Source organism: Equus caballus, chromosome 1 (genome assembly GCF_041296265.1).
Source record: "Equus caballus isolate H_3958 breed thoroughbred chromosome 1, TB-T2T, whole genome shotgun sequence".
NCBI classification, from domain to species: Eukaryota; Metazoa; Chordata; class Mammalia; order Perissodactyla; family Equidae; genus Equus; species Equus caballus.
The window spans coordinates 183368741-183391618 of record NC_091684.1 but is presented as its reverse complement, the minus strand read 5'-3'; the positions used below and the strand labels follow the sequence as shown (position 1 = coordinate 183391618).

Sequence of the window (22878 nt, the reverse complement as noted above, 5' to 3'; positions counted from 1 at the left end):
TCTTGCTCCTCCAAGATGCTGCTCTTACTGGCACCTCTGCCTGGAAAGTCCTTCTAAACCCTGCTCCTCCTTTAAAATTCAGGTCAGGTGTCACTCTCTCTAGCAAGTTTTCCCTGACCATCTTCCATTCTCCCATTTCCCCTCCTCAGCATCCACAGAACCTTGGCAGAGCTCAAACCTTTACTTACTGCGCTGTTGTGTAACTATTGATGATGCGTCTCCTTTCCACTCATGAGTTCCTTGACAGTAGAACTTGTCACTCATTTTCCTATGCTCAGTGCCTAGGACAGTGCCTGGCACCTAACAAATGTTCAGGGAGCAAATGAATGAAGATTTGTACCAAAAACCTTCCACGTAGCTTTCAAACTGCTGTAGCATTTTGGGAGATATTGGTGCAATCACTCTTCGCTTGGAAGTGGTTGATAAATGTCCCCAAATTTTGCTCAGTGAACACCATGTAAATGAGCTGTCATGTTCCTTCGCTTACAAAATTACTTGCCAATTACACTTAGATGATCCCAGTGTAATTGCCATGTAAGCTGTACCCTGGCTGAGATAGCCCAAATCATCAATTTAACTTTACCCTCTCATCAAATGGTACTCACCACACAATTAAACAAATGGTCAGCCACCACCACAATTGTATATCTCCCCAACAAAATGAAGTGGCTACATTTGTCACTGATTTATCAGTTATGACAATATGCAACACACCTACAGGTATAATACCAGAAGCTTAAAAAAATAAAAAGCACTATGTACTCTTGAAAAAGAAGTTCCAAGTTTATGATCAAAAAGAAAAGCATTATAAAAAACTGTTTTCTTTAGGGAAAAAAAAGAAGGCACTAAGATACAAAGAGAAAAATCCTCGTTCTTCCTGAGAAGACCTTCTTCCTGAAACCTCAGAAATTAAAAATATTTCCAAGCACTTGAAAGTGAATTTAGCTCTTCAAACAAATCACAATTTTGTTCAAACAAACAGTTAATTTTTTGTGTGGAAGGTAAATATGTTTTACTAAGATTGACATTCTTTTCTGATAGACTTGCTAATATCTGATGCGAGAATTAGGTAGATGGGAGAGATCCTGAATGGGGATGGTGCCTCTTACTGACCAAATTTTCACTTGCTTTTCTGAATGCTGCCTCCACACCTGGCACAGGTAATCACATTGACTTTCCAGCATGGCCACCTTAGGTCACATGGATTCTCAAACACAGGTTCTCTCTAAAGGGACCATTTGACTTCCAGAACACACTTCTCTGAGGCCCTGATTGAAAAAGAGGTCAATTCTGGCCCAAATATCTCTCTACCCTCTGCGGTGGAATAATTGACGTGCAACAGCCCCTACAGATGTGGAGTCACCAAGGTGATGGATGGATACAAGTATATTATTCACACGTGCATCTGCTAATATACAGGTCCCACTGCAAACACCAGGACTTAAGAATATTATGTGGATTTAGGACAATCCCTGAAGGACTCCAGTTCCATTAAAAATTTGTTTGGCAGCCTGGGGCAGATCTATTCCAACTCCCACATGCTTCATGAGTTTGAGAGAAGAAACCAAACTGCTTGAAAAATAAATTTAATAAATTTTGTAATGTCAAGTCATTAACATCCTGTCTAGTCATACAGTCCTCATATTTTGAAGCAGTAACATTAACCTCTGGAATTTTTTTTTAACCTTTCTAATATCTGAGTTAACATTTTTATTTTCCTCATGTTTTCTGCCAAAGGGGATGAGTCACATTCTGAAAACAGAGGAAAACATTCCTACTTTTTCCCTCTATTGGTGTTTTCCTTGTCACAAATATACCAGGTAACAACCAGAAAGCTCTGTGACCAGCTCCATGTTGGTCTGGAAATAGCAGAGGAAATATTTTAACTTGCAGACATTCCCAGTTATTGTTTGACGATTTATAATGTTAGTTATAATTTGCTGCCTGTAATGGTTATACCACGGCTTTTACAAATGCTCATTCATTCAGTCAGCAGATATTTTTAGTACCTATTATGTACTTGCAAGGCTGGGGGTCAGAGGAGACAGCAAAGAGACACAGGCTAGGTGACAGTCACAGGTGAATCGTTGAGGGAAGGGTCAGTGGGGAGACATTCAGCTTCTCTAGGAACACTCAAGCTGCTCACACCACGTGTTCTCGGGTCTCCAAGGAAGATGCACACGACCCCCCCAAAACGAACAAAGTATCCTCACATACAACGTTCTTCTTTGATCTTCACAACAACCTTCAGTAGATAGGACAGGCGTTTTTCTGACTAGTGTAAAGATCTGTTTCAGGCCTGAATCTTTCACCTTAATATCATTTACACTAGGTGAATTGTTTCAAGATTTCAAAATTCCATGCCACACAGTAGATAGTAGGATCTGCATGCGGGTCTACACAGGGAGAGAGAGGCAGGTGACAGCACCCTGGCTCACAGGAGTTAGGTCGTACACTGGCTTTTGTCCACACACAGTATTGCTGGGCATGTGCACGAACCCCGGAGGGCAAGGCCAGTCTGTAAACTTTCTCTTGAGTGCTCAGCACACCACCGCCCTAAACAGGAAGTCTTAATAAATCCAGTGTTTCCCTGGCATTCTAACTTAAAACGGTCATTATGTCCTAAAAAGAAGAATAAATAAGTAACAAATCAGTAAAATGTCTAGGCACCAATAATTTTCGAAATGATGAGAACTGCTGGGTGTTATGGCGCAAAAGTCCTTAAACTGAGTCAGGCAAAAAGTATGTTCCCAGGTGCTTTGAACAGTCCAGGGATCCTTTGTAACTGAAAAGGAAAGACAATGCCATTTGTCTCCTAGATACACAGAATTAGGGTTATATGAGCAAAGGACTATGATCCAGTACTTTCACACATCCAAAATGATGAGCCTCCTGTCCCCACACATCAACCTCAAAATGCCTGCATGCTATAAATTCCCCACAGACCTTTCCATCCCAACCCACCAAAGGAAGGAACTCAAGGCCGGGAGTTGAGCATTTCAAATCCCCCAAAGAGAAGTAATGCTGCTCCCTACTCATCTCAGCTACTTCCTTTAAACTGATGGGAATCAAGGGGACAAGCAAATGGAAGTTCCAAGTTCCTACGAGACCACCAGCTCTGCTCAGTGAGACGGAGGGAGGTGTCAGTGAAACTCACACAGCTCAGGCTTTCGAAGTCTGACCAACAGCCTCCACTAGCTGAGCACAACAGCGACGTGCAGCTGCCCGTCTTGTGAAGCTCCACTTTCTTGGGCCAGGGCTACCTGTCTTCTCGGAAGAGAAGGGAGGCAAGGAGAGCTGGGCACCAGCAAATGGGAAAAAGGGAGGCCTGTCATCTCTTAACCTCAAGCCATGAAAAACGGAGCAGAGGTGGAGACAGGAGGGCAAGCAAAAGAAAAGGGCTGAATGTATTTGGGGAAATTTTCTTGTATGGCTAAAAACTCTGTGAGAAGTATATTGTTTCTTTTACGATATAAATGAAAGCTATTTAATAAAAAATAGGATATAACATGAAGATCTAAATATAGATCATAAATGCACGAAAATGCCTATAGAGATTTTGTTAGCCAGACATATTACTAGTTTAATCCAATCTGTTTTTGTAAGACTTCAGGTAATGACAACAGGGAAAAATTTTCAAATCCTTTAAGGGTACCAAGACTCTCAGCACTGTCTGCAGGATTTTGGTGCTTCTGTGCCACCTTGTGGTAGGGACCTCAAATTGCAGGCACTGATCCTAAAATGAACAACAAAGTTCTGGAAGGTGGGCTTTCAAAGTTACCCCTATAAACTTGGACTCGAAACTCTGTACACACGCAAACATGGACCCTACTCACTTTTTAGAACCTAAAGAAAAAACCATCCCTAGAGAATGACAGACTGTCACTACATGGGGGCCCTGAGTGCTTCTGCAGACGGACAACAGGACAGAGAGATTCTCAACTGGTGCTAAAATAACCCGAATGCTCGTTGCATAATTATTTGCAAGAGCATAAATAAGGAGGCAGCTTCACTGGCCATCGTCATGGGAATGATTGAATAAATTGTGGTACATCTACACAATAAAATATTAAGGATCTGCTAGAATGTATAGTAGACCTTAATGCACTGACAGAAGGAAGTCTGCGATATGTTTAGATACAAAAAGCAGTCATTGAACAGTATGTATAACATGAATGCAAAATCATTAAAATGTGTGCATTTTTACATAAAAAGGTTCAAAAAGCTATGGAACAAACTGTTTATGTTGGTTACCCAAGGGAGGGGAAGGCTTTTTACTTTTAATTTTATGTTCTTTTATATGGTTTGAATTTTTTCCATTGAGTATAATTTAATGCTTGCCTTTAACTAGAGTCCCCTAATCACAGCAGTTGTATGAAAGACAAAGTTTGTTCCACCTTTGGCACATACCCCCAATGACCACTGGGCTCTTGTAGTATTTGCCCCCTCTCTTCCATGTAAACACTACTTGTAATGTTCACACTTCCTGGTTTCACCCACCCCTCAGATGGCCCTGGAGCTTCAGTCCCACTCCACACACAGAAAGAAAAGCTTTCAGCCAGTTTCCACACCCTTCCACACATCAAGTCTTGGTCATATTTCTGTCACTGTGGGCTGCGGGCCTTCCTGTGCTATGCTCAAGGACATTAGCAACGTCAGGGGAGACCCGCGAAGATGAAACAGATGTTGGTAATGAGATTTCGACTAGACAAGGCAAAGCATCAAAAAGAGAACTGTTGACACATCTCTCTAATCCATCCTTCTCTCTCTAATCCACCCCCTCTGTTCTTTCCTACCTCCCATCTGACCCACGTCCTCTCCAGTTCTCTCACTGCTCAGACATCATCTAATCCACTCATTCAACAACAGCCTCCCTGATCTTAGGCTCGTTCGTTCCATCCATGACAGTGTAAGCAAACTCCGTAGAACATGCTGGTCTTCCCAGGACTGGAGTCCAAACACGCTTTTGCTTATCAGCCTGGCCTTCACGTCTGCCTCACCCCAGATTACTTAAGCTGTTGAGATATCCATGTTCTTTTGGAACAGAACCCAAAAAATAGTTTCTTTTAAAAACATTTCTATTAATATCACAGATAAGGGACTCATTTCCTTAATATATACACAAAGCTCCCATAAATCCTGATGCAAAAGGCCAATGACTCAACAGAAAAACAGGCTAAGAATATGAGCAGACAGTTCTCAGAAAAGAAATACAAATGACTCCTAAAAATATGAAGAGGTACTCAATGCCACTTAAAATACAAGAAATACAAACTAAACTACAGTGAGATGCCATTTGTAACTATCAAAGGAACAAAGATCAACCAACGTGATAACATATTCCAATAGCAAAGACGCGCAGAAATAGGCGTTCTCATGCATTGCTAAGTATAAATTGGTACAATCTCAAGAAAGGACAATTTGGCAATACACGAAAATTTTAAATGCATGTAAACTTTGACCCAGAAATTTCACATGTAAGGTATTTATTCTGAGGATATACTTATACTATGCAAATGATAAATATCCAAGGATATTCACTGAAGCACTGTCTATAATAGAAAAAGACCACAAACAACCTAAATTTTTATCAGTAAATTATGGCATATTCATAAAAGGAACATTGTGCAGCCATTCAAAAAGATGAAGTAGGTCTATATTTACTGATTTTCAATTAGTGCTAGCATAAATTAAGGGAACAAAGTTAAGTACACATATGCATTTGTTTTCAAATACCTGGAATAACTCTGAAAGGATATAAAGAAACAAGAAACAGTAGTCGCCTCAAGAGAGGAGAATTGGACTGGGGGGACATAGGTGGGAGGCCTATTTTTTTATTTTCTACCTTTTTACTCCCTTCCTTTATTTACCTTTGGAATTTTGTGTTATATCCATATATTAGTCGAAAAAAAACACATTTAAAGAGAGTGATAACAGTCTATAACAGTGATAACATATCCTTCAAATGCTCTTCTCAAATCCATTTTCCATTATGCCCATAGTTATTCTCTCATCAAAGCCATGGACTTCATCCAGTTATCTATGCCAAGCTGACCCTATGCCCATGGAATTGACAGTTGATTCATGCCACTCTCCTGTTTTAAAATAAAATCAAACCTCCAATGAGTCCCCATTGTCCCCAGAGAAAAGTTCAATCCATTAAAAAAACATTCAATCTCCTTTACCACCCAACCCAGCACCAATCTAGTCTCAGCCACACCGAATGGCTTACCACAGCTGCCTTACTTGCCCATAAAATTTCCTCCCATCTCCTCTCCTCCCCTTTCTATCCAACAAATCATATATGGCGTGTGAGGTCTACACCAAATTACCTCTTTGAGCCTTTCCTACCCTCAGGAAGAACCAACAAAACTTTTCTCTGTGCCCTGAACAGTACTTTGCTTATCCTACAAGAAGTATACTGCCCAAAATTATGTTACATACATCATTCATGGGTCCAAAGACGACTACATTTAACCTATGGTCATCTCCTTTAGACTGAAAATCCCTGGAAGTAAGAAGCCAAATCAGTCATCACATATTCCCAGCACCTACTAACTTCCTGGCACTCCAAGGTGCTTCATATATATGAATTCACCATCACCATTTACTCCCATGTTTCCTCATTAATCAACTTGAATTAAGCACGTGGTTTTCCAAGGCTGTTTCTACGCGGTTGGTTAATGCTTGCCCAATGTGACATGGTGTGACCTAGGCAAATTTATCACACAAGTTTAAGGCAGGCTCTTGAGCTTGGTTCGTCTTCCTAATTCTTGCACTGTTGTCTGGCGTCTGTTTGACTTTGCTTTCTCCTGTTGGATACTCTTACTGACTACAGATTTAAAAAATTCCTGGTTTGCTTTCCTGCAATTGATTGCATAAGATGTGGTACCCATTTGGTGAGTTAGGCATGTATAAAAACTGTTTGAGAGATCAGAGTTATCTTTTCAGGAGGAAATGGACAGGAAATGAAATCTCTGGAGGGAGAAGTTGCTGTTCTGCTCTACTGTTTTACTCTAAAACACTCTACCTCTGAAGATACTATAAATTCTCTCAAAGGAAAAAACATCTAAATCGTTTGCCAAGAACTATTTATGATTCTTCTACTCAAATGTAGTTCTTGGTGACTTTTGCTTCTTTAGCCAATAAAAAAGGTGGTGAGGGAAACATCTAAATGTCCACCAACAGGTGAATGGATACACAAATTGTGGTATGTCTATGGAATGGAATATTACTCAGCAATAAAAATGAACAGTTGAAACAGGCAACTTTGAAATAAGTATGGTTGGTGAAAGAAATAGGTTTTTAAAAAAGTACATAGTGTTTGACTGCCTTTATGTAAAATTTTAGACAGTACAAACTAACCTAACAGTGACAGAAAGCAGATCAATGGTTGTTTAAGGATGGGGGAAAGCCAGGATGGAAGGGAAGGAGAAATTATAAAGGGTTGAGAGGAAGCTTTTGAAAGTGGTGGGCATGTTCACTATCTTGATTGTGGTGATGGTTTCATGGGTGTATACAATTGTCAATTGGTCAAAACTTGCAAAATTGTACACTTTAAATATGTACAATTTATAATATGTCAATTATACCTCGATAAAGCTATTTTAAAAAGTGGGCAGAGGTGAGGAAGGAGTGGATCCAAGAATGTATGCATACAATGCAATTTTAAAAGTGATTTTCAAAGAAGAGGGATGCTCAATACTCACAAAATACCTTTCCAGAATGACATTTTCCTGAAAATGTCATTTTCTAAGAAGATAGGAATTGTATTTTTGAAAGGAGCAGCCAGGTTGCAAGCAGATGATTAATTATCATGGAAAATCATTGATGTAGCATCACAATTTCACAGTATTTCTTACAGTTGAAATAAAGCTCCTTCATATCTCTCATAAAGGTATTGTGAAGCTTTAATTGATTTGTGTTAGTGAAAACCCTTGGTTACCGTCATGGAAAATAATTGAACTAAGTACCAAAATATAAATGTACAACTTTTGTTATTGTTTTTATATGTGTTTTTCTTTACAATAAACATTGCAGAGTGCCAACTATTCTAATACATTATTAAACCACAGAAGACACTGAACTCAGGGGCTCACACATCTGTTGATTTAATGTTAAACTATAGAATCTGTAGAGATGTTTAAAGAAACTCATAACTATTTCTACATGCTGGATAATCTTGCAAACACTGCTTACCCACTCATTAAGAAGCAGTAATGACTTATGCAGGGTGAACAAAGGAATATAGATCTCTAGGCTTAGTTGTATACTTTCTTTATGGAAAGGTAGGTTTTTTTTGCCTTCTTTTGAGAAGAATAACAATATTAACTCAGCACTGCATAAGAAAATACAATAAAAAATATAACTGACAATATCGATCAGGAGGACAATGTAGACATCATCCTCAGAGAGACAGAGTAACTCAGAGTTTGTCTGAAAAATGTATAAACAACAGGCTGTATTTAGCGTAACAGACTCAGCATGCGGTATAACAGTGACTCAGTTAATTGTCCTTAAGTATCACTCAGTGGTGATGCACACACACTAGATCTTCAGTAACGGTTACACCATGCTAATCAAAATTTCAGATTGTGAGTAAACATCCAGTGAACAGATCTGTAAGTCATAGTCCCTCATTGTTCGCAAAACAGAGATAAAGAAGATTTACCTAAGCTTTCTCTATTCAACCAATATAATCAGACATGACTGTGGAGAAAACTCATTCAAGAAAGTGTTGATCATTAGGCAGAAATGAGGTTATTTTTTAAGAGATAAACATTTTAGGAAGGACCCTTTGCTGTGGATCTAACGTAGAGATCTAATGTAGAGCTCCACAGCAAAGGGCATAATGGTTTCCACCTTTGGAATGAGAATGTCATTATGAGGTGGCTACGGTACCTGCAATTCATTAGTCAGCTGTAAAGTGTTCTGTTATTTATAAGGCTAGAATACAGTAGTCACATGCCACAGGTGGCCATTTAAATTTACATGTAAGTTCATTAGAATTAAAAGTTCATTTCCTCAGTTGCTCTACCCACATTTCAAATGCTCAGTAGATATATGTGGTTAGTGGCTCCAGCATTGGACAATACAATACAGAATATTCCATCATCATAGAAAGTTCTAGTGGATAGTGTTCAGCTAGAATGGGACAGAGGCCAACACAGATGCTAAGTAAGGAACTCCGTAATGTGGTTTTGAGAACGGGAGTGCATATTGGTTCCAAAGAGGCCATGTTGCTCAACTCCCGAAGAGAAGAGAGACCTTGGTTCATACTCTCCCAGCATGGCTTTCAATAAATAGCCTAGAATTAAAGTACTCTTTATGTCCCCATGCCCTCTGGGACCTCAAAAACTAAATGTGTGTTTTCCATAAAATATTAAATCAAGAGAAATTAAGACAGCACACTTAATGTGAAATAAAGTTCATATACTCCTGTTTAAACACAGATTAGAATTTCTGTCAGAACAATGCTAGTGAAAAGTTGACATTCTAATTAATACAATTTACATTATAAAGCACTGAATGTCTTTATCTTGCTATTATGAAATGCCCTCTTTAAAAAAAAAATCAAGGCTCTACTCAACAGGGAATTGAGTACTAAGGGCAGTATTTAAAAACCCATGTACAAGAGAGGTGGCTAGAGTCATTGGCATTTTTACACACCATCCACCCAGGTCTCTAAAAAAGGAAGCTATACAACCACCCTCCCCCACACAGTTCTGTCATTCTTTATCACTCACAAGGCTATTTGCATGCAGCAATGGGATTTTGAGGGTGTTTTTCTTGCAATGATGTAAGACACACTGCAAAACACGAATACCAAAAAAACAAAAACACTGTCTCTTTTTCCCTTCTTCTCTCTCTCTTTCTTCTCCCTCTCTCCCATTCTCTCACTTAACATCACAGGGAACAGTTCTGGAGCCCTGTGAACTCGCACACATGTAGGACTCCCACACGATGTTTATTCAATCCGAATTCTGAGTGTGTAAGAGGGGCAGAAAATCAACCCCACAGATGGGTGCCCAAGGATACGTGTTCAATGCCTTTGTCAATTTTATGCTATCAGTGAAAGGAATAAAGATGAGATCCTTAAAGCTTGAATTTTCATTTCCTATGACAACGTGCTCTTTCTTCATGCTTTATCACACTCCGCTATGTGGTTTCCACCCCTTCATAATTGATATCGGCCATTTGAAGCATTCAGTAAAAACCTCATGAGGTTCATCAAATGTCCCCCAGTCTATAATTCTTGCCTCTAACATATTCAGAAGCATATTCATCCAAGTGTTTTCCACTTCCTCTCATGGTTTTCCCTGTGCACAGGGACAACTGTAATGACAGTTGTATTAATTATATGCTGAAAAACCCACATAGCAGCAAAAATGATGGAGATCATCATTTTAAATATTTTATTAAAATAACCCAGTGTAGAACAGATAAAGTAGACCCTCTTGATAATGAGAGGTTCATTAATTTTACAAGAATTCTAGAAGGCTTAGAATGGTCATCAAAATTATCTCTCTCATTTATTATTTTTTTTTAAGAAGAAGAAAGCCTTCAATCATTGCTTTAAAGAGCAAGGGTCTAGGAAAATTTTCTAAGGTATTTTAAAAATAGTTACTTACCTTTCTGGAAAAAGTTTTGAAAAAATAGCTTGAAATATGGAGGATTTAGATTTCATAGTATTTCTTTAAATGCCTGTAAATTTTCAGTTCTGCGGTTTACCCCATTAAAACTTGGTTTCATTAGCATACAAGAATTCTGATAAATAAAATTGATATTATCCATAAACAAACAAACAGTGCATTAAAATCCTCCCATTACTAACAGTAAGAGCAACACAGTCTTGCCTACCAAGTGCGTCTCCAGGTACAGTTTAAGGCCATCTGTCTCTGCTTTAGGGGGTGTCCAATTCTCAGTGGTTTCCATGGCTTCGTTTAACCATTGAATGAATTCATCCAGCTTGTTTACAAACCCCTTATGAGAGAAAAGAAAAGAGAAAAAAAGGACAAGAAAAGCTTGTTAGTTGGTTATTTTTTAAAGCCAATCTTAATAATTCCAGACCGCACTGATGATAAAATTGATACCACTGCATTCTTGTCCTAGTTCCATGCTGTACAACGGAATTTCCACTACTCCTGGCACTGAAATCTATCAAAACGGAGAGAAATGGTCTATGACTCCCTCTCAGTTTTTTTCTAGGGACGCTTTTCTGAGGAATTTGGGTTGGATTACAGGGTGTCATTGTAAAGATGAGCTCAAACCATCAAAGCATTTCTGGTGTCTAACAAGCACCCCCTCACCAAAAAATCGGGTCAGCTCTGCTAGGAATACTTGTTGGCTGTGGGATATAAAAGCATTCCTGTAAAGATGGTGTTCTTTACTCAGAGGCCTATGAAGCTGAGCTGCCTTAACTGAACCAGAAATCTATTTTTAAATCACATAGTATTTAAAGGCACTTGGATGAGTTCTACTGACAGCCCAAATATCAGTGGCTGAGCCTGGGTTCTAAGAAGCAAGGAAAGGCAGGGGGGGCGGGACCAATGAATGAACATAAACGCCTGACTCTGGGTGTGTCCCAGACATAAAAAGTATTCTTGGCTAGGAAGCACAAATCACAATAATCTTGAAATTTTTCAAATAATGGTTATAAAAATTTATTGACCATTTAAAAGAACACATCTGTAGAAACGGAAAATATTTTGAAAAAATGAAAGTCCAGCTCTGAACCTAAGGGAAGGAGATGGGGTTGGGTGCCTGCTCTCCAAATCCAGGTAAACAGCACCACCTGGAGGTCGAAAGGAGCAGGGACTGGCTTCTACATTTGTACTCATCAAGATGGTTTGGGATGCCATTTCCCTATTAAACTTAACTCGTTCTTCAGATTTGCCTTTTGATTAATCTTGATTAATATTTTAATGCTTAACTGAGAATATCCTGAGACTGAAGTGAGAATAGGTGAAAATTCATTTTCTTTATCATGCTTCTCAGAAGCTAGGTTTTGATATTAAGGTTTCTCCTAGATAATAGTTTACGATTCATAACACCTTAATTCAAGCAATTGATTGGCCTCAAAATAACTAATAGAAAAAGATAATATGGCATTTAGAAGAGTGGTAAGGAGAAAGGCAGACAAATGACACTCAGAAACACATTCCTGTCTGTCAAAGGGGGCTAGGACAGAGACGTAGGCAGGAGGCCCATGGAGTCAGATCAGACTGTCCCGCATGCTCTGCTGTGTTGTCAGTCTGGGTGGAGCTCAGTCTATCATCCCACGGGGTGGTGTGCCATTTGTTTTCCCATGTTCCTAAATGCTCCCCAAAGCTGCCCCTATTGAAAACACCCCTACTGTGCCAAGTATCAGAGGACAATCACACCCATTCTTTTAAAAATCTACCCTAATCAGGTAGTTTTGGTAAAGCCAATAAGAACTATAATTTAGAAACATCTTACATAGAAACTAAGGCCTACGTAACGGCAATTGGCTGAACTGGGAACTAGGAAGACAGTTCCACCTGCCTCAAGTCCTAGCCTTCAACCCTAAACTAATGGCATCACTGAGGCTACCTCTGTCATCGCTCAGAAGAGTTTCTTTTAGGTGATGTGAAAATGTGTCCTACAGGGATGGCTTCATGAGTTTCACACAGTGCATTCCCCTACCAAACGCATTTTCTGATGATCCACCCAAATCACCCTTTTCTCTAGTTTTCTCATATTCCAACTGGTTCTAAATGCTAAGAATTCCTGCCAAGTAATTCCTTTCGCCTTTTCTAATATATTTAGGGTAGTAGTTTGTCTGCTTTTCCTCCTCTCCTGCATTTTCATAAATTTGAGAGTTGCTTTGCTTTTCCTTTCCTCCCAAATACTCAACCCTTTTAACGTAGAGGTTACCATAGCCAAGCTCTCTGTTCTCAGTAGAGCCTCTCACCTGTGCAAAACGTCACTCCCCAAGTCCCTCTTCCTGGCAGATGGCCCAGGACTCAGAATACATAAGAAATTCGTATCTGCCTTGACGTTTACCGTAGACTCCTACAGATGTGTACAGTAATTTGTGAGCATAAACATGGGTAAAGTCTGTGATAACTGTCCTAATTCTTGATACTCTCACTATTAAATTCTGTGAAAAATTAAGACACCCTTTGCTGACCAAATGGACTCATAGAAATATCATCTACAAAACCTCATCAGAATGTCAGAGTCCAGATAGTTGATAATCTTGAGATGAAAATAGTATTTTATAGTATGTATATTATGAAATAATATCTACTATTGAATTGGACTTGAGTTGTGATATCTCTCTATATAAATTGATTTGGGGAGAAAATTAAACCAAGAAGTAAATTATTTTGGAAACAACTGGTTAAATCCAACAAGATAAATAGTAAAAGATGTTATTTGAAATAAAGCCAGTTATAGACTATTGATTATTTTCTCTTCGTCCAAAACATAAACAAACAAAACAATGTATGAGTGCATGGGCATCTCATCATAAACGGTTGTCTTAGCCAAAGAGTACTACACAATGTGTGTTGATTTCTTTTCAGAACCACAGTTACAAAGTTAGCTGAAATCTGTGAGATGCAGATCAGGCAAAATCCATGAGACCCACGTGAGCCTTTCTGGAAGATGCCCCTGCATAGCCTAGCCAGACAGCAAAACCAAGGCTGTCTGATATAGACAAGACAGAGGTCCTTTCAAGGCTTCGCCCTGCTTTTCCTCTGAACTGTATCCCATCCTCATCAATTTTCACTTGTTGCACATTTTCTCAACTCTTCTTGCTAGTGCTAAAAAGTCTCGTCGATCACAGTGGAAACCTGAGAAATCCCTGTGCTCTTAACTTGTAATAAAAAGCTAAGCACTCCTCCCTTTTAGGGAGATCTTAGCTTTCCACCTCCCCTCCTGCTTATATGTGTAGTCACAAGAGTATAAACAGAAATCATGAAAGCAAATGAAACTGGAGTCCATCAGATTCTCAATACCTTTATCACCTGCAATTTCTCGACGTCTCTCAGGCCCTTCTGTGTGTGCTGTCACCAGTGTTCTGTGTGGTGGACAGTGTGCTGTGTACCACCCCCGTATCATGAGATGGTCTTCTTAGAAAGATCAAGTAAGGGCCACTCAATACACCAAGCCATGCGATGTGCAGGAGAATTCACATTGGACACAAACAATGCATATCTGAGACTCATTTTCAGAAGCTCTGCTAGAGTCTTTGTGGAGTGAATGAAGGAAAAGGAGACTGACATAACTAACAGCATAGGAAAATGGGGGACAGTACAAAATTTTATTTATTTTGTAGTACGGATCAAATCCTAGTACAACAAATATTAGTCAATCATTCATTCTTTTAACAAATATTTATTAAGTGCCTACTCTGTGTAAAGCACACTGGCGGAAATTATTGGGGGAAAAAGGATAAATATCATTGTGGAAAAAATTCAGCAGAACATAAAGCATATCTAAGCACTGGCCCATTGAATTCAACTAATTTTAATCATTAAAAAAAAAAATTTTACAATCAGTAAAGAGTTGAGACACTCTCCTGAATTATCTTGTGAAATGAATCCTGCCTGTATCAGAATTCTGTCTATCCCTAAATTTGTTCCTACTTTTAGTATTTGACCTACCTGTATTTGTTTCTCCAATATTCTGAGTTCACGCCTACTTACTTGGAGATTGAAAGATGACTATAAAAATCAGATTTTATTCATGACACAACCCAGTGCTGCCCTTGCACTACATGAAAGCACATTTTACGCACATTCACCTCACTGCTATAGGCTGAATCACGACCCTCTGAAAGGCCACAATTTAGTCTTCATTGCTCAAAGTTCTGCCGCTGTACCTTATCTGTCCAGTCTCTCTCCTGTCATTTCCTATCACCAGTTTCTTTATTCTGCCTTCTTCCATTACCTTTCTCTGCCCCCTGCCAAGCTCTCCATGGGTACAGTGAAGGTGACCCAGACCATGGGCCCTAGGCCTCTCAGGCCACCCCTTAATTGTTTCCTTCTGAGTGGGTCCCTTGCCACCCTCATATTTGATACATGCTCTCAGAGCCTGTAAACTCTTCAACCCCCAGAAGAAACCCTGGTCATCCAACTTGGGAGAAAATGGAACACACTTCCCACTTTCAAATCATTTGCATTTTGAAAGTTCCTTAATGAGGTGCTTTTAAAAAATCATACTTTTGAAATTTCTAAAGCTTCAATGTCTTTAAAGACTAAGAAGCACAGTGAAAGTGCACGCCAACATACACTTACAGGTTTGTGAAAACTAATTTACTAGAGCCCTCAGCTGGTTAACACACATTTGAAGATTACATTCACAGGGAAAATTTATAGTTGAGTCCTGCAAATAGCTAGACTCTCATAACCCATAACCCATGGTTCAGAATACCCATCATTTCTTTATTTTTCTACCTATTTCTCTCCTACAACAAACCTAGTTTGGTTAAATATAAACTGTGGGGGTGATTACTGTTGCCCTCCGGCAAGGCTGTCGTGTAGAGCAGGAATGAAAAGGAGAGCCTTCTTTGCACCAGATATGGGACCACGAAACAGTGATACAGTAAGAAACAGGATATGGAGTTGAAAGCCTAGGGGTAATTTTTATAGAATTACATGATCTTTAGAGCAAATTGAAATTGAAAACTATTTCTGCCAAAGGGGAAAGGGGACATATACAACAGGAAGCAGAGGCCGTGTTGTCACCCCAAGTCTGTGAAGTGGAGCTGATTATGGTCACTTTACAGATGAGGACACTGAGGGTCAGGGAAGGCGAGTGATTGCCTAGTGGCAGAGTTTGGATTCGAACCCGTATCTCACTCCAAAGTCTGTTCCTCACATGGCGCCACTCTGCCCTCTAGAAACAGCGCTCCTAAAGATACACCGTCAGACCCGGATGAAGGAGAAGCAACATTTCTTCCCAGTCCCATAGTCTTGGCACAGAGGTAAAGCTCTCTAAGCTCGAAGTCCTTCTCGCTTCACATTCATTATTTTATGTTAATTTTTCAGAAAAAGGATCTTTAATGAGTTTAGATGTTTAACAAGAAACACGCATTTTTTTTTAGCAAGCAAAAATCACTGTAAAAAATTATTTCTAATTTACAGAAAATTTAAACCAAAAGTTTAAGGCAGTTCTGTGCTTGAATGAGCCCATTGTACCAGCGCCTCGATTACAGATGCATCTGACTCAGTTTAATCACAGAGGAGCTGGCCCTGGGTTTTCAGGAGGTAGCCAACGACCCGAACTGCTAATTTCCTTTAGGTGTTTGTTGTTTGAAGGCGTGTTCACCTCCACAAGGATTCACATTTTTCAGTGGACAGAGAAATCAGGAGTTATGTCTGAGTCAGTCTAGATCAAGTTAGCTGCCTTCAGACAGGGACCTGCTGAAGAGCATCAAAAAAGTGAACTATTTCTACTATATTTATGAAAAAATTGGTCCGCCTCTGCTGTTGAATTTTTTAAATCATTAAAAAGTATTTACCCCTTTCTTAGCATTTCAGTATTGAAAGATTCAGTGAGTGAGCCCAGCTGAACAATGCTAGCAGAAACAACAGTAAGGAATCCTCAGATAGCACTCATTACGTGCCAGGACCTTTGAAAAGTATTTTATATACATTAGATCACTTGAGTCTCATAAAGACCCTGTGGGATGGGTACTATGGTCACTTCCATTTCACAGATAAGAAGACTGAGGCCCTGAGAGGCGAGGAGACCTGCCTGATGCCATACGGGAGAAGCTGAAGGACTTGGCACCTGAATCCAGAGAGCGTCAGTGCCCCCGTGTGAAAGCGTGAAAGGCCAGCCAATCTAACAATTTGTCTAAGTCCCTGACAGAAATTAGAAGTCGAGAAACATTTCAATGAGGACGAATTGTGGGGGGCAGAAGGCAGTGTATTAAAAGAGAAAAAAAAAATGCTCATAATGAACCAGTGTGGATAATGTTAAAAGAACTGTTGCTACAACCAGACAAAACTGAATTCGATTCCAGGCTCCATCTCCGTCTTACTAACAGTGTAAACTAAATGAGTTACTTAATATCTCTGAATCTCAGTTTCTTCACTTATAAAGTTTGTAGTTGTTAGAGCCACACAGTCGATTCTGACTCCTGGCAACCCCGTGTATGGCAGAGTGGGACCCTGCCCAGTCATTTCGCACCACCCTCTCAGCTTCTGGGGCTCTATCAGACAAGGCTCCACTTTTCTGTAGTGAGTGGCCAGGTCCTTCTTCCTAGTCTGTCTTAGTCTGAAAGCTCCACTGAAACCTGTCCACCATGGGTGACCCTGCTGGTATTTGAAATACCAGGTGGCACAGCTTCAGCATCACCACAACATGCAGCCGCCACAGCGTGACAACCGACAGGTGGTGTGGTTCCCTGACCGGGAAATGAACCTGGGCAGTGGCAGTGAGAGCACTGAATCCTGACCACTAGATCACTATCACTTATCAGATAGGGACAATAATATCCGTCTCGGGTTTACCTGAGGATATCAAGAGAAAATATATTTTAAAACCTGGCATAAGTCTAGGGCTGGATAAATGATTTTTAAAAATCATTCCTAATCCACAAGTTCCAGTTTGATCTTTTATCTCATTCACTCAAAAATTTTTGATTATTCACCAAATATATAGCACTATGCTTGGTGCCTCAGGGGAGATGGATGAGCAAAGTCCCCACACAACATGAGAAGTGGCACCAACTGCTCGGGGCCTTCAGAGGAGGAGGTCATGACCTCTGTCTCAGGTCATCAGCGGAGGCAGCGTGGAGGGGGCAGCATCTGAACCCGCAGGTTAGCAAGGATTCCCCCAGCTTCTTTCTCCACCAGTGGGTCTGATGGGGCTCACATTTCTCTATCAATAGCCACAAGTTTAATAAGAATCTGACAACTTTTCAAAACAGGACACATGCTTTGGAGTCAGTCTTTACATCAGTGATGGCTACCAACAAGTAATTGCAATCCTCTCATCCTACCTACAAGGTAGCTTTATTTAGGCTCTGATTACTGATAAAATTAGAACTCCAATCAGAAGCAAAATTAGGCATTGAGATTTTATATATATCTACCAACATATATGTTTAATCTTCCATTTTTGCTTAATTCTTATACACACAGTTCCTATATGAAATGACTAACTTAGACTTTTACACAATAGCACTCAAATGCGATTTACCTTTCCCAACCACCTCTCTACGTACTTAATGTGCCAGCAAGAGCCAGAGGCTGAGGATGAAATGCTACGGAGGTAAAAGTGGTGCTTTGGACTGTTCTAACTCACACATTTACCCATATTCCTACCTACAAATCCAACACAGGACAAGTAACTGACAGAAGGTAGGATGTGGTATGTGCTTTCAGAAGAAAGATTGAAGAGAAAATAAAGTGATTTAAGGCAATTTCAACCCTGTTGCCACAAGAATTCAAATACTGAAACGTTTCATGAAATATTTAGCTTCTTTTCTAAAGGTTGAACGTGATGTCTTTAGAATATAAAAATATTCCTGACAAAATTGTTCTGCAATAAAAATAAAAGGCTTTCAGCTGCAAAGAGAGAGTGAAAAAGGCATGGAATAGTATTATCTAAGACTGACCAGGGGGAGGCTCTATTCTGAACTCAGTATTATGTAGAAGGGATCTATTGAGCCAAATCTCCAATTTCTTCAAATACAGCTGACAGTGATTTCAACTGGGAAGAGAAGAGCCCAGAAAGATCCGTAACTATGATAATGGGAATGAATTTCCTCCAACAAGTCCAAAGGCTTGAGTTCAGTTGCTCCCTATTGGTTTATAAAAAGAAATTGACAACAACTCTAAGGGCAAAACAAGACTGAAATGCACATCATCAAAGTCTAATAAAAATAGATATGAATAAAAGAATTGGGAATAAACTGGAACAAATAATAGGTTAGTATTAATTGAGCACTTGTTATGGACTGGGTAGTTATTTAATTCTTATGACAACCCTATGCTACAAGGTTCCCACACTCTCCATTTATAGAGGACACTGAAGCACAGACAAGCTCGAATGCTTACAGGTGGCAGGAGTGCAGCTGGGTCCTCCCAGGTAGTCGGCCTGCCCCAAAGCTTTGCTCGCTTCTGCTAGTTGAGATCTTGCTTCCAGCATCCCCAACCCTCCAGAGTTACTGGATGAGCAGATCAGGTCATCTTTATCTGCCTCTAACTTCCAGATGAGGACCTCAGATGTTCACATCTTAGAATTTAGGATTTTGATAGTTTAATGGTTTAATTGTAGGTTTTTCAAATCCAGTATTATAAACAACACTACTTAACATTTGGGTGCTGACCATATACAAGTTACTTGTTAATAACTTATGTAGTCATTTAATCTTCACAAATTTCCCTACTGTACAGATGAAGAGGCTGAGCATAGAGGAGCTGTGTAACTTATTCAACGTCATAAAGTCATTAAATAGCTATTAAGTAGTTTTGTTCCAGAGCCCAAGGTCTGAACTACCACAGCATACTGCCTTTCTAACCAGACTTACTCCCACGAGGTTCACAGAGAGAAAAACAAAGGACAGTAACATCCACTGTTGTCCATTCTTATTTGGGGGCCTCTGTGAGAACCCCAGCCCATGTCACACAACTTCGACCCTTCCCATCACAGCCACCTCTGTTTCAGATCATTCTCCTACACTCTGTGCCCTCTCTTTGCCTTCCTTTTTTTTTTCTTTTTTTCTTTCTTCCTTTCTCTCTCTCTTTTTCTCTCTTTCTTTCTTATTAGTTTCTGTTTTGTCTTTTCCTTCTCTTTCCTCTTGTCCTAGCCCCTCCCCTCTCTCATTGTCCACTCTTATTCTAAAGCTCAGTCTCCCTGACCCTGCTGAGGATAACCAATCTCTTTAAATAAACAACATTTTCTGACATGTCCATAAAGTTCTAATGAAAAGGGCTGGCTCCTTGACACTGAAGTGCAAAGCTGAAAATGTTGTTATAATCCTTTGTTTAGATTAGGTCTAAATACTTTCCTGATTAGTAAGACCTCCTTGCAAAGCAAATGACTGGAATAAGAACGTATGTGGCTAGATGGGAATGTTTGCAGAATGCTAAGGTTATTGGAAGATTACTTGTGATTGTTGAGTTGCTGTTTATCCAAATATTCCAAATATTCTCTTGGGAGCATATAGTTCTTTAGTAAAAACAAAGTTATTTTTAGAAAAAATTGGAATTCCATACGGAGAGTTTATCACACTGAATGAGCAAGAAAATAGTCAACTTTCTACGAGAGAACTTCAGGGCAGCAAGTCAGTAAAGAGTAACATCTCAGCCACTGAACAATCATGAGAGCCAAGAAGACAGAAAATAGTGTTATCCAAACACATGTGCTTGGAAAGGAGAAAAGGAGAAGAGCTCCCATGAGATTAGAAGCACAGACTCAGTCTTCAAAAGGCCCCGAGAACTCATCTAGTTAAATGCTCCCCATTTTTCAGATGAGAAAACTGAGGCTCAGAAAGTTTAAGCACTTGACTGATAATACACAACCAGTAGGTAGCTGAGCCAGAAGGACTCAGGTGTCGTGTCCTTGAGTGTAGGGCTCTAATTGTTCGGTTTAACGTTTTCATAAACATTCTTAGCGCAAAATTTCTAGAGTTCAAAAAAAAAGGACAGAACCACAGTTTTGAAAAATAATGTAAAATTTCAGAGTACTCTTGGTTTAGTTAATTGTGTACACCATCTAGATTGGGTAGCATCAGGCCAGCTGAAGTAAAGATTAAATTGCCTATTTCGTTCAAACTCTGTGTGTGTGCATACATGCACACATGCATATTAAGTCCTTTATCCAAAAATCATTTATTGAGAGCTTATTATGTGTCAGAAATTGTATTTCTGGGCCTGGGACTCACATATAAATGATCCAGATTCTTCTCTTTAGAGTTCAGACACAGTGATATAAAGTGTAATACGTGTGATCAACAGTTCTCAAACTTTTAGTCTTAGGACTCCTTTAGACTATAAAGAATTATTGTCTGTGGGTTATAACTATCAGTATTCATTTTATAAATTTTAAAAGTATTTGCTAATTCATTTATAAATAACAATAATAATCTATTACGTGCAACATAACATACTGTTATGAAAAATAACTGTTCTCAAAAATAGTGAAAAGAGTGACATTCTTTTAGCTGCATGCAAATTGTGTTAATGTCTGGCTTAACAGAAGACAAATGAATTCCCATTTCTACTTCTCCATTTAATCTATTACAATATCACATGTCATGTAGCCTCTGGAAAACTCCACTGTACATAGAATGAGAGTGAAAAAAGCAAGTATCATTTTAGTGTTAATATGAAAATAGTTTGTCCTGTGGTCTTCCTAAAAGGATCCTGGGAGCCCCAGAGGTGCCTAGACCGTAGTCTGAGAACCTCTGTTGCAGATCACCCCAAGTGCTGAGGAGCCACTGGAAAGACATTTATCTCAGTCTTGGGGCATCAAGGAGGACTTCTTGGAGAAGATCATTACTAAGCTTGCCCTGAAACATAAGTGTAAGTGATTCAGGAAAAGAATAGAGGACACTGGGAGATGCAGAGGAGAACATTCTTGGCAGACAAAGTCCAGGAGAAAACAGCTCTTTCTGAGAACTCTAAGTAGCCAAGCATGGCTAGTGCTCTGGAAGCAAATAGGAAAACACTGAGAAAGGAAGTTGGAGAGTCTGGCCAGGAGCCAGGCCACATATAACATGTTCTGGAGTTTGGACTCTATCCTGAGGACAACGGGGTGGTCATTGGAGTTCTGAAGCAGAGGAATGAGAGAATCTGACCGGCGTCTTAGGAGACTCGCTCCAGCCGCAGCAAAGAGAGTGGAGTGCTGAGTGTAAAGCCGAGAACAGAGAAGCCAGTAAAAAGGCTGCTACAGCACTCCATGGAAAAGTCAATGAGGGCTGAACTGAGGCAGCAGCAGTAGATGTGGAGGAAACATGTCAGGATATACAGAGTGAGAGAAGTTAAAAGGGACAGGACCAATTGGATATGATGGATGAGAAATTTGTTAGTCTCTGAAACGACTGCCAACTTTCTATTTTGGTTAGAGATACCATTCTCTCAAAAAAGCAACAAGAAATTCAGAAGGAAGAAATAGTTTGCAGGAAGATGATGAACATGGCATTAGATACCATGAGTTTGGTTTCTGGACTCAGTTCAGGTCTGGAGCAAGATTTAGGTTAGAGGAAGCAGCAAACAGAGGTCCTGGAGACCATGGGCCGGGCTGAGATCACCCAGGAACAGTGTGCACGGGCGTATCCACTGTGTCTTCTGCACCGTGAAGCCCCAGAGTGCAAGGCCCTCAATCTTCTTCACCCCAGTCCCTCATTCCATGTCTATCTCAGTGATTCTCGACACTGGCTATGTCTCCAATTCAACTGTGGAACTCTTTAAACATACACTCTGCTACAAACTCTCTCAGGGCTACAAAGAGCCAACAGCTGTGGGGCGCTAGGAACATTTTAGTGTTGATCTTGGAAAAAAAGTACTTGCTGCCCCTTTGCGACAAGCTTGCAAGGTCTGGGATGACCAGGAGACAAAATGTTCTACTAAGAAGTACTCTGGACTGGGAGAGGCCAGGGTCTAGTTGCAAACTGAGGGCACGGAGCTGAACAATTTCTCGTGCCTTTCTGACTGTGAAACATCTGTGGTTCTCGCATATAGAGCCTCCTTCAAAGCCAGAGATGTCAGATGATCCATCCTCTCTCTTCTAGTTAGACAGCGAACGGATCTTTGGCGACTTCCACTCACTCACCCTGTCTATCCTTCAAGATCCATCTCAATGCTACTATCCCAACAAATCATCACAACCTAAGCTGCCTTTCCAGCACACTTTCTTCATCTTCCTCCCTTTAGCAGTCAGGGTTTTGAGGGA

General features: G+C 39.9%; 1 protein-coding gene across 21 annotated transcripts in view; it reads right to left on the bottom strand.

Annotated features, from left to right (window-relative positions):
• The window catches only part of AKAP6 (A-kinase anchoring protein 6), a 509527-nt gene that overhangs the window by 211413 nt on the left and 275236 nt on the right, over positions 1–22878 (bottom strand). For all 21 annotated transcript variants that reach the window (XM_070241797.1, XM_070241754.1, XM_023623662.2 and 18 more), the window contains one exon: positions 10861–10983. In XM_070241797.1, the coding sequence (XP_070097898.1) occupies positions 10861–10983 (123 nt within the window). The remainder of the gene's footprint in view (positions 1–10860; positions 10984–22878) is intronic.